This window comes from Prinia subflava, chromosome 12 (genome assembly GCF_021018805.1).
Source record: "Prinia subflava isolate CZ2003 ecotype Zambia chromosome 12, Cam_Psub_1.2, whole genome shotgun sequence".
Classification (NCBI taxonomy): Eukaryota; Metazoa; Chordata; class Aves; order Passeriformes; family Cisticolidae; genus Prinia; species Prinia subflava.
The window spans coordinates 3,339,285-3,352,325 of record NC_086258.1 but is presented as its reverse complement, the minus strand read 5'-3'; the positions used below and the strand labels follow the sequence as shown (position 1 = coordinate 3,352,325).

Genomic DNA, 13,041 nt, shown 5'->3' with positions numbered 1-13,041 from the left:
GAAATTTATATTTTTTATAGCTGTCAAGAATCTAAATCAATTGCAGTTTTACAGAAAAGATAAACTCCCTCACCCAGACAATCTCTATCCCAGCCTTTAGATCTGCACCACAGGACATATTTCATATTTTTTATTAAGTACATATTGGATTTATAGAAGAGAGTAAAAAAGATTAAAGATGAATTCTTACAAACCAAGCACAGGTCTGGGAGGGCTATTATGACAGGAAATTATGAGCATTATTTATTTATTTTTTTACTTTTTTCTTTTTTTCCCTGGCAAGTCAAATTTAATCTGTTGTCCAATGTCTATCTTTTTCTTGCAAGATCTTTTTTTTGGTCAAAGAACTCTGTCAGTGCTCTGTAGGAGCTGAATTTAAATTGTTTTGCTCAGGCATGATGCTGACAATTAGCTTAATGAAGTGACACAAGAACCCATCAGGGCTTTGGGCGAGCCCCAGCCCTCTTGCAGAAGGTTCTTCTTGGCACTGGAGCTCTCCCCTTGTTCTCTGCTCCCTCCCATGGCAACACCAAGGGAAGCTGTGAAAATCCTCATTTAGGGGAGGAGCAGCTGTTTTGCAGCCACATCCACTTGGGCAGTGACACTGGGGCTGGTGCTTCACAGGATCACTGAACCCTCTGGGCTGGGAAGGGACACACAGGAACCATCGAGTCCAACCCTTCAGCAAATGGCCCACACAGGGATCCGACCCACAACCAGCAATCCACGCTGCCTGTCATCCCAAAGTGACGGAAATCCCATCACTGTGGGTGCTGGTCAAGGCTGGGGTGAAGATCTATCCTCGTTTTTCCCAGATGCTGTCTTGGGGAGTGGTCTCTGGTGGGTATTTGCAGAACATTCTGGTTTGGGTGCTCCCAATAGGAGCCCACAGAGATGAGGCTGCAGGCAAGCCAGAGTGGAAGTGGTTTCATTCCAGCTGAGCTCTGCAGGAGTGTCAGTGTGTAAGTGCTGCTCCTGGGGAAGGGAGGTTTGCTCACACCTCTTCCAGAGCAGCTGCAGGGCTGGATGTTGTAATAAATCATTTACTAAACTGAAGGAGGGCAGCCAGTTCCAGCTGCTTGGTCTGACCATGGAGCCTCTCTCTGCTGTGGAGACACATGACCATAAAGACATGGTAACATCTCATTTTTGGGGTATTTTTGACCTTGGAAAAGCCCCCTGAGTGATGGCTATTCCATACAGCTCAACTTCCATTGTATGTTTCAGGATAATAAACGCTGCTTGTTCTCCTCATTTAGCTTTATAGTCACTATATCTTTTTTATTTAGCTCAACATGGGGTTGGGTAATATAAAAACTGGCTGAAACAGTCTATCACAAAGATATAACTTGGCTGACTCTGGACTTCACTTCCAGCCTAGGAAGGTCTGGACGAGCTGGAGAAATATCTGGAAAACCCATGAGAACTCCTGCTCAGAGGAGATGAGCAGACCACCTCGAGGGAGGTTTGTGAAGTTAGGAGAAGCTCATACTGACTCAGTCAGTGCCTTCTGAGCCTTTTGAGGCTCCTCTGACATTTTGCAGGGAACTCAGGTCCAGTGGCACTGCAGGTGGCAGTGAGTCATTTGGGAGGCTACAGGGCTTTGTTTGGATCCCTGAGTTCCAGCAGCAACCTGGTTATGAAACACACCAGGCAATCTGCAGGGTAGTGAACTCCTTCCAGTTCCACTCAAATGAACATTAGAAATACAATCCCTCAGCCGTTTGCTCTTTTGCACATTGGTAGAGAAAAATAGCAGCAGATTTTAGCTACAGTCTGTGAGCTAATTGAATACTTGCTAATGAACTAAGGATCAGAACCTAGCAGGCTCAGGTTAAAGATTCACCTCTGTCTCATCTTCACACCTATTCCCCAGTCTTCTGCAAACTACTCCCATGGAGTGAATGCCCTGTGAAGTCGCTTCACTGAAAAGGTGAAATACTTTCAGCTTGACATCATCTACAAATACCATAATATGTCTTGGGTTTATAACCTAATATTTTCCTGGTTGTGAGCCAGTATCTGGGAATCGTGAAATACTTTTTTTCCCCTGACTATATATTAGAGGAATGATAAGAAATCAGAACAGAGCTTAACGCATATTTGTCTTTCCTTCTTAGTGCCTCAAAAGAATTCTTTGCAGAGAAGAAACATCTTTATCACTCACCTAGATGCATCAAGGCTTCTTTGTCCCAGGGCCAAGTTGCCACTCCAGCCAGCTCTTCCTCAGAGGAATTGGCAAAAAAGATGTTGAGGTGTGTGGATCCATCCAGTTTGAGTATGTTCTTAAGTTCATTGACATCCAAGTATGCCCTGTAGAAAAAGAAAAGCATTTTTTTTCCTAAAGGTGACACAAAAGCGACAAAACACTGAAGAAGTGCTGCAATCCAGGCAAAGGTCTTATAGTACCCTGCATATCAATCACTTGAAATGTTTTAATAACCCACTCCAAAACTTTGATTACTTTGCATTCATGTAGTGAATCTCATCTAAAACTTCAGGCCATTGATTAACTAAGGCCACAAAATCCAAGGTAAATACATAAAGCTGTCCACGTTCTCAAGATAAGCATAGAAATCTATTTATTATGAATGTAATTAACCAGGTATTATGGTCAGTAAATCTTTTTACACCAGCAGTTAGCTTTGCACATTTCCTCTAAGCTGTTTGTTGTTGTTACCTCTAATTTTCCTTCACAATAACAAGTTTCACACTCTCAGGCTGGCACCACAACTAACACCAGCTCACAGAGTCACTCCTTTAGCACCAGTGGAGTGACCTGTGCTGAAACCCACATGGCCTAAGCCTGACATCCCAATGCTGGTTGGGAATTGCTGTTTCCAACAGCCAAAGTTGTGCCAGGAGATTTCCTCACACGAGCTCTCCCCAGGAGTGGGTCCATACCATGACATAAATCCCTAAGGCTCCTTAGGTCCTCCCAGGGTGAGCAGCATTTCTCCTTAGCTTTTAGGATGCCTGGAAATCACAGAGCAATCCCTTTGCAGGCAAGCTAAGCCAGTCCTTTAATGCTTGATGGCTGTTGGAGGTACTTTTTGCTCCTTTAAAGGAGCAGAGTTTCTCATACTGGAATACAGGAGCAATTTGTCAGTGCAGATACCATGATGCCACACTGCTTGTACTGCTCCAACTCACAGGAGAGTTGGAGAAAATGAAATGTAGGATTAAACCCATTGGTTCTCTGTTTCCAGCTCACACTGGTTTCTGATATGAAGTGCTGTGACAAGAGCAAAGCTAGAAGGGGGAATATGTTGTCTTATCTTCACTGGGCAGGTGGAGACCCCAGAGAGGGGGATCACACTGAGCCAAGCATGGTTCAAAGGCTGTGAGGAACAGACCCCACCATGGTCTTGAGCTGGTTGATTCCTGCTTCCTGGAGTCCCCCTCTGAGAGTGTGCAGGGATGTGTGTAAGGCTCACAGAGCTCTCCCAAACCACACACCCCCACGAGCTCTGAGAAGGGTTCCCTGCATACTTTGCAAGGCCTTTGCTACCAGAAGGGTGAAGAAAAAATGGGGGAGCTGGCCTAGCACCAAGATCTTCTTGTCCTTCCCCGGAGGACTCCCAAATGGAAAACACATTCATATTTCCACAATAGCTTCCCCTGCCACTTGCTGAAGTCACTGGCTCCAAAATAGCTCGTGGCTGGGTGTCCCCAGGCCCTGGCTGACTCATGGAGGACGATTTGCTCTTTGGGGACACCAGTGGAAGGGGATGTTTCTGTTCCATACAGTGTTTATCTTCCAATCAAACGGGGACGGCATCCTGAAGGACAGGTCAGCACTGTGACCCTCTACACATTTCTCATCTCTCCAGTGTTCTCAGCACATCCATGGAAAATACACAGACCTTCCCCTTGGCTCCTCAGGCTTGTCCTGCCTGGATCTGCACAATGCTGAGGCTCTGCTCAATCTACTCCCAGGATCTGCTTTGGGCCTTGGAAAACATCTTTTCCAAGCATGGGCTCCTACTTAGACACATCCATGAGCAATAGTTTGAAATTACATGTGAGAAGTGATGTGCACTTCCAAATGTTCTCAGTGTGAGAGCATTGGGGGAGTGTGTGACGGGGGTGTGACCACAGGGAGGGGACAGTGTGTGTCTGCACCTATGGCAGCATCACTGACAGTGAGTAAATGTGTAAGAGAGAACGTGGGAGTGATGTGATTCTTCATCAGAGAGAGAGGGGCAGAAACAGAAGAACCTGGTCTGATTAGACCAGTTTATGTGTTTGTATCACAGTGGGAAGGAAGGAAGGTCCTGCTGCCTGGACTGACTCTGGATGCAGATGCTTTATGCACATGCAAATCCCTGAAGGAGTAACCATAATCCTACTCCCCTCCTGAGATTATCATTTTTATCCTTCCTCTTCTCTCATGGTTTCAAATAATCCAAAGTAATATTTCTTTATTCTCAGCTGTCTCTTTGCTTATCGTCAACACAACCCAATCCTCATTTATCTCCTCAGTGCATGGCCACAGTTTCTCTTCCATGCAGCCCATGTGCTCCAACAACCAGGGCTACATGGATTATTACAGCAAAAAACATCCAGAGCAGACAGCATTTAACTAATTGGCCAGTGATGGCAATGCTTCATTGAGACTGGACTCATGCCTCATGTAAATCCATCCTACTAAGTCCTTTGGACTTGGATTTCTGATATTTCTCTGACCACTTTTCTCTGCTAGCCAGGGGAAGGCTGTGAGTGAGCAGAACGTATTTAGTGGTGGAAACACAGAATACCAAGAGCATTTTTAGCAAAGGATCTGCCCGGGTGTAGGTGTAAGTAGATCATGCTTGGAAGGCAGTAAATGCAAACTCCTTCATGGAAGCAGCCAGCAACCCCCAGCACGTAAACACACCCAAGCCCTCAGGCAGAGCCCTGGGAAGTGTGTGAGGATGTGCCAGTGTGAGCAGGAGAGAGATGTGAGTGTGGCAGTGAGAGCTTGGACACTGCACACACGTGAGGCAGCCAAGAGAATGCGAGGAACCAGTGTGTGCGTGTGTAAGAGATAAAAACACGAGCTGGAATTCCTTCCTCTCCTTCCTCCCCGTTTCTAATAACCTCCCATCCCTATCCATCATCGCCACATTCCTACACTCAAGGAGGCATAAATTAACTACTTTTGCAGTTCATGTCCAACTCCGTAGCCGCAGGCAGCAGACCCAACAGTTACCAGGTCAAAACAGCTTTCAGTTATTGCTTTGGACTGGGCTGACTCCCCCCTGCTTCCTTATCAGCCCAGACTATCTGACCCGGTGCAATCTGCGAGCACTGCTTACACTTCTCAAGGTTATGTGGGTCCCCTGACAGAGGACATTATGTCTGTCACATGGGCTCGTGCCAGAGAGAGCCAAAGAGCCCAGCCTCTCCAGCACTGCCAAATTCGCATTTCAAAGACATGAGTGCAGTCTTGGAAAGGGATCAAAGCCTTTCCAACTGTCATTAGAATATTTCCTTTATGCATCTCTCTGTGAGTGCCAGCAACATATTTCATAAAATTCATTGGCTCGAGATGGTACCTCCAATGTAAACCTGAATGGGGGAACTGTCAGGGCAAGTCTATGTGGAAAACAAAACAAAACCCAAAGCACAACAAAACACGTGTAATTCCTGTAATGGAAAAAACATACGATGCTGTGAGCGTGCCTTGCTGGAGAAAGCCTAATGAGCCTATTAGTGCATCATAAAAGGTCTCCTTTGCTGGAATCTGTTTTAGACATAGAAATTCTATGGGCTGTTTAAGGCCATTTGGGACACCAAATCATATCAGGCAATGCTCAAATTCCCACCCAGATCTTTTCATCGACTTATTTGTTCAATGCACAGTTTTTGTTTTCTTTTTCCCCGTGCTGTAGTGCAAAGAGCCCTCTGAAACTGTTCTGTGCAGCAGCTCACCCTTATCCAGGGAGCCCCAGCCCTCAGTCAGGGATATGGATCCCGTGCAGTGCTCCAGTTTCAGTCTAATGGAGGTTTTACCTCACCCAGCAGCATCTCTCTGAGGCCCTACCCATCACACAGCCCACCCCATCAGTCACCCAGCCATTATCCCCGTGCCTGTCTCATCTGTCAAACCCATTTCCTGCCCATTTGGGCTGTGGCTCGTCCCCAGGCAATGAGGTGAAGCCCTTGGCCACCAGCCCCACCTGCCTGTGGGAGCCACTGTGAGGTGCCCCCTTTGCTGGACCTTAGCTCCACACCCAAACCCAGCCACAAACCTCTGTGCTGAGCCACAAACACATTTGGCAATGGCTCTTAAACTCAGCTGGTATCTGGTTTAATCATATTAGATCTGGTTTTGGTGACTAGAATTGAGTAGTTTTGTTGGCAAATCTTCCTCTTTTTTTTTTTTCTTCCAGGTCAGAGTGGTTCCCCCAGGTTTCCCTGATGTGGCTGGGCTGCAGCCTCTTGCACTCCTGTTTGGAACACAAGGAGCACAGAGTCTTCCAGACCTTATTGTTAGGAAATTTCCTACTGTTTGCTTCCAGTTATTCTCTATTTGCCTTTGTTTTGTTGTTTTCCTTTGTTGGGTTTTTTGTTGTTTTTTTTTTTCCTTCAAAGACAAGTGCCACTTTACAGCAAGAAAACAAACAGGGTACTTAAGGGATTACTTCCAAGAACCCACCCAAACACAGAGTAGGAACTTTGCTATCTGCTCACTATGGAGTATGGTCTGCAACTGCCTGGTGGGTTTGCTAGGAACAGAAGGCACTACATTTCATCCTTAAAAGAAACCCAACCAACAACAACCAAAACCAACAGCACCTCCAGAATTGGGAAGTCAGCCTCAAAATACCTCAGTTTTCAACACTGACATACAGTGTCCTATCCTTTACCCACTGGGTTCAGCACATGGCAGGACAGGGTAAATCTGCTGGAATCACAGAGACCCAGTGAATCACTCTTCTTCCCAAAACTACTCATTTCCACTCTCAGAAGTGTCAGACCAGCCTAAACCATGGTGCATGGTTTAAAAAGAAAACCTTTTATTTTTTGGACAGCCCTAGAACGCTCTCCATCAGCCTGTGACATATCCAGGTGTGACTCCCAACACGGTGTGGCTGACAGGTCTCAGTGTGGTCCCTGTGTCCCTCCAGGTCTCACTTTCAGTGAGATTCCAGGATTCAGTGGGGCAGCAATGAGCACAGCAGTCAGTGTGTGCACAGGCACCACCAGGTGTCTGTCCTGGTTGTCCAACCCTCAGTGCCCAAGGGTTCAGGGTGCCCAAGGGTTCAGGGTGCAGTGAACACCCAGAGATCCTCAATATCTGCAGTGAAGAGCAAGAACAGTTTTGAGATAAAGGATGTTCCTTCTGAAGATAGTGGCAAGAGCCACGACTGCAACAGCACTGAAAGCTGACCTTGAAATGGGGCCATTTGGCAGATGTGCACAGCTGTAATTTATGTTTTCCTCTTGTGATTTCTCAGTCCTGGGTGGTTAGACAGCTAACTGTCCTTTTGGAGAGGCAGTGTTGATGCCAGTGTGTGAGCTGCCTTTTGCCCTCTGTCGCAGAGTCACAGAAAAATGAGTCTGGAAAGGATGTCCAGAGACCATGGCTGCCAGCCCTTCACCCCAAAGCCAGGGCATCTTCATGTGTCACCAAGCAAATTTTTATCTAGCTCACTTAAAACCACACATGACAGGGACTGTGTCACTGTCCCAGTAACCTGCAGCCCTTGTTTCAATGCCTTTATGGTCAGAAAGTTCTTTTTTCTGAAGGTCTACCTAAATCTTTTTTTGTCTATTAGAGGAGTATTTGTGCCATTCAACCACTGACAGGGAGATTGGATTCCCTTTTGCTTTACCAAACCTATTACTTATTTGAAAGCCTGTTATATCTCCTGTACACCATTTCATTTTTAGGCTAAAACCATCTTATTTCCTCAGCCTTTCTCACTGCTTTTGAGACCTCTGCTTGTTTCTGATGCTCTTATCTGCACTCTCCACATCTTTCCCAAAGGCAGGTCATCAAAAGGGGACACAGCCCTCAAGCTGAGAGTTTATCAGTGCCACGTAACTGCTGCATTTGTCCTGTCTGTCACCTCCAACCTGACACAAAGACACAGTAGAGATTTCAGACCTCTAAATATTTCTAACTTTTCTTTAAAGAAAACAAACCTGAAGTGTTACAGGTCTATAAAACAACCTGTATAAAAAAAGACAATCTACAAACTCTCTTTAGGAGTGGCCGTGCAATAAAATTTGTGTCTGACCTGATGTTAAAGATTTCCCTTTGCTGGCCAATTCAATTTTGCTCCTCATTTCAGATGGATTGCCATAAATCACGTGCAGCAGGAAGCGTGCCTCATCTACACTGAGTTTAGTGTTAATTTAAGACACTGGTGTAAGTGCAGTAAAAGTCACGATAATTTATTGATAAAAGTATAAATCTTGCAGTGATTGGGACAGAGCCTGAAACAGAGCAGAACCAGAATACAACAAGTGAGAGGCTTCAGGTCCCGGTTTGGATCCAGATCACTGCCTGTGTTCACACTGAAATCCAAGTGTGGAACTGTAATTCCAGCCACATCCAACCCGGGCAGTCGCTGGGTCATGTCCACAAGCATAAATTACAAGCACTGTCAGCACATGCAGGCTTGGCAGCTCTGAAAGAATTTCGGTTTATCTGCTGTAGCAAAATGTCCTTTGCAGGCCCCGAATCTGATCTCCCATTACGAGAGGAGAAACACTTTGGCCAAAAAAAAAAAAAAAAAAAAAATACAGTAAGGATAAGGATCCAAGAAAAGCCACTCAGGATAATTGTTCAAATGTAAATCCAGCTCCTTGGGTAGGTTTGTAGCCCCTGCTGAACTCTGTGACGCTGTTAATGCATCCAGGTGAGCCTGCTAAACCTGGGCCAGGGGTTTTTACATCACTGACAGGTTTTACACTTAAGACCGACCCCTAAGCAAAAAATAAAGCAAAAATAAAAGCCAGTGTGGCTATAAAACTCTGGGTGTTCACTGATCCCAGGTTTCCCTTTTCCAAACTGATTTAATTCTACCACTAGGATAGTGACTCAGGCTTTGCTCACCCAGTTAAACAAATATGAAAAAAAAAAATTATAGAAGGAAAATAAGAGCTTTACTGTACAAAATATGGGAATTCTTTGTGTCTGGGTTTTCTTTATCCTGCAACAGAGACTGAGAGTACCTCCTTGCTTGAAAGTGGAGAATTTTTACAATTGTCAGGTTATCAATTTTATTCTATTTACTTTGAAACCCAGGCTTTCTAGCAGGACAGTCCTAGAAATACACAAATTTCTACTCTAACAGTAAATCTGTAGGACTGAGAGGAAAAAAATAAAAACCACCTGATACATAAAGGAGATTATTTGTTGTTAAGTTCTAAAATCAGTATTATCATCTTAGAACACTAAGGGCACATCCCTGCTCAGCCCTCTCTGACCTCATAAAAGACTTCCAATAAATGATGCAGCTTTATTTCATGCAATCACTTAACTCCTGGAGGTTGTTAATGCAGGAGCTGCTTAACTGAATCCTGAACCACAGCAACAGGTTGGAATAAATGTGATGCCTGGGCTATTCCAGGCTTTGTGCTGGGTCCTCTCTCGGTTTGTTCATGTGAACCTGCACTCTGAGCCAGCCTCTGCTCTCACTGGGCTGCACACAAACATCAGCACTGACTGTGATGAATTTGCTCCAGTGTAAATCTAGAGTCAGAGCAAAATTTCATTCTCAAAGTGCAGTTTCAGGTTCAAATCCAAAATCTCAAAGGAAACATCAGTTGAAGCGACCAATTTTTGCCCAATTTCTGGCCAAGGCAACTTGCTTTTCAAAGGAGGGAGGCGGGTTTCCTCAGATCTCCACACGGATTCTCTCAAAGGTTTGTAAATCCTTGCCAAATCCTTCACAAACCTGGGCTCAGATTCAGAAATACAGTGAAAACAGATTTTTTTTCTCTTTTTTTTCCCCCCGGCACTTTTGCTGCTGGTTCTGGCCAGGATAAGAAAGAGCAGAGGCTCGGGGAAAAAGATGATGCAAAATTTTTCAAATGTCAAACATGTTCTGTCTGAGCTCTGGGCAAAAATTTGGGATGGCTGTTCATGTGCACAACATTATTTGTTCCTTCTCCCTCTTTATCCTTTCAGGCTTTACTACCCAGTTCTTACACCCCACCTTTAGATAACCTTTACATAGGTTTAGAAAGAATTGCAGTGCTACAGACCATAAATATCTGATCACTGAGCCTCCTCCTTCTGCAGGGTCTTCGTCCAAGAGTGGAGCAACTTCTGAGTTCCCTCGAGCAGCAAGAACTGAAAAGCCCCATTTCCTTGCATGACCATAACAAATTATTAAGCTACACAGAACTCCATAATATACTGCAGAAAATCACCAACTGCACAGAACAAGGAAAAGATACACTGGCTGGCCAACTGGCAGGGAGGAAAAAAAAAGGAAAGAAAACAAAGGGAAAGCCTTGGCAGAGAGAATTGTGATCTTACTGTACAATTAACTTCTGAGACAGTGAGCAGGATAAAAGGATGGAACATTTCATTTAAAACAGCAAAGCATTATGAAGCATATATGCACATTTCACAGGCCTTTGAAATCAGCAACACTGGCAGGTTTATTTGTTTTGATTGTCTCTTTTTCTTTCTTTTACTACTTTGGGATATTTTTTTTCTTTTCTTTTCAAGACTAGAGCCAAATGACCCATGAGAAATGTACTGTAATTTGCCTCTTATCTATCCCTCATCTCCATCTGATATTCCCTCTGCCCTGGTTACCCTGATGTTTTTCCATTGTAACAAGGAGAAAAGTCAAACCATAAAGAGAGAAGTGGTGTAAGGATATTCTCAGGAACCTGTTCTGTTAAAACAGATTTCCTTTGCCACTTCATGAAAACCTCTTTTGGCTGCAGCCAACCTCACTCACGTACACGGGAGACTTTAAACCCATGGAGGAAGGTGTATAAATTTCAGGCTGTTTCAGCTCTCAGTTGTGCTGCTTGGCACTTGCACACTGCTTCCCCTCTGGGCCTCAGAAAGCTTCCTAAGCATGGAGAGAGGAATTCCATTCTGGTCAAAGCCCTGACACCAGCCCTGCACTGCTCCAAACCCCATCCACCCGCTGGAGTGATGCTGAAGCAGGACAAAACCCCTCGTGCTGGGCCTCCCCTCAAGAAATTTTACCAGGAGTGAAGAAGTCATGAAATGGGCAAACAGAATATTTTTCCTTGTCTTCTGAATGGGAAAACTGACAGCAAGGATTAGCTCCTCTATCCCTTGAGCCTGCATTCTCTGATAATATGGATCATCTTTCTTTTAAATAAGTGGTGTACTGTGTTGCAGGTCCTTGAAGTTTTCTGCTGGTGGCCACTAATCATATTTTTACGAGCCTTCAGTCATATTTTACAGTCTTTGGCTTGTATTTTACAATCTCCACAAAAGTCCTGAAGGTCTGGTGCTCCACAGATGGAACAGCAGCGCTCCCTACAATAAGCTGGTCCTTCCCAAATCCCTCATTTTCACCATTCCTGAGGACAAGGCAGCACATTATCTTCATACACAGAGGTTCTTGTGGAACCAGGCTCTGCCTTCAATGAGGGAGCAGCCAAAGTTCTAATATTAGACATTTCCCAGCTCTCAACCCAAAGCTTTCAATAAACAACAGATAAAGGCAAAACAACACTTCAAAACAGCTCAAGCACGGGACACTTTGGTTTCAATTCACCTGCTTTTTTAATGAAAATACCAGAGATCAGAAATGCAGCCTGTCATAACTCCCTTGAACAGGGGCAAGAGTTAGAGCCTCTGTAAATTAGAGTTCTAGAGAAAACTTGTGACTTTAAGACAGAATTTTCTTTAATTATGAGACTAACCTAGAGCAACTTCTGTATTATAATTTTTTAAAAATTTCTGATACTAACACTCAACTCCAGTCTGCCTGCCTCATCTCCATTCTGGTTCAGTCTTGAGATCACATTTGCAGCCTGCCCAAACATCTGTCTTGCTGGTGGGACCTGTGGGAGCCACAGCTGGAGTGACTTTGGTTTGGCACCTCTGGAACACTTTGAGTGTGAAACACTTTGAGTCCCCTCTGCAGAGTCCAGGAAAGCATGGAATTACCCCATGGACACAGCCCTGTGCTGGGCTCCTGCTCCCTGTGCCCTCTGCCCTTGCAGTAGCAGCCTTTTGTGGGTGGGATGAGTCAGGATCCTGGGTGGGCTCCATGGGTCACATATGTGGGAATATTTGGGATTTTTAGGAAGCAGCACACAGGTGAGGGCTGGGAGCACTGTGGCCATGGGGTGCTCTCAGTGCTCCACAGAAGGGGACACGTGGCACTGTCCCTGCCAGTGCTGCTGGCACTTTAAGGGGCTGCTCCTTCAGCATCTTCCCTAATTACCACACACCAAAAAATGCGGGGTGAAAAAAGAACAAGATCAAATTCTTCTCTCCTTTCATCCCGCTTTTTGACACTAATCCTCCCTGCACATAAACCCCGTGCCACAAAGGGAGATATACATTGAGATTGGAATGAAGAGAGACTTGGAATCAGGCCGACATCAACAACAAAAAAAATAAAATCACATAAAATCACAAAGGACCTAGCATGTTTATTGCAGATCCTTCTGGAGTTGATGGGCCAAAATAACCACTCCAAATATGCAGCTTGCAAAACATCCCTTTTGCTTTGGAGATGCCGCTTCTTTTCTGCTTTCATTTTTACAACCCATGGACTTCCAATCTCCTCTCTTAACCTCCTGGCAGGGTTGTGCATGAAGCGGGTCCTGCTGCAGTGGCAAGACCATCAATGGTTAGGATAATCTCAATCTTCCTCTTTAATGAGAAAAAAATGAAAATCTGATTCGAATGAGACTGGTTGAAATTTCCTCTTATTTCATCTTATGCAGAAAAGTGCAGAAGACACCAAAGTGAGAACACAAAGAACATGGTCTGGTGATGGAGACTTCAGTTCAAGGAAACCAAGTGTCCTGGCAACAGAAGCCTCACATTTCCAAGGTTCAGGAGGTTTTGTTCTCTCTGTCACAACAAAG

At 44.9% G+C, this 13,041-nt stretch overlaps 1 protein-coding gene across 1 annotated transcript in view; it reads right to left on the bottom strand.

Annotated features, from left to right (window-relative positions):
• Positions 1–13,041, bottom strand: part of PAPPA (pappalysin 1) — a 182,580-nt gene that overhangs the window by 128,517 nt on the left and 41,022 nt on the right. The window contains exon 3 of the mRNA XM_063409222.1: positions 2,168–2,313. Coding sequence (XP_063265292.1) covers positions 2,168–2,313 — 146 coding nt within the window. The remainder of the gene's footprint in view (positions 1–2,167; positions 2,314–13,041) is intronic.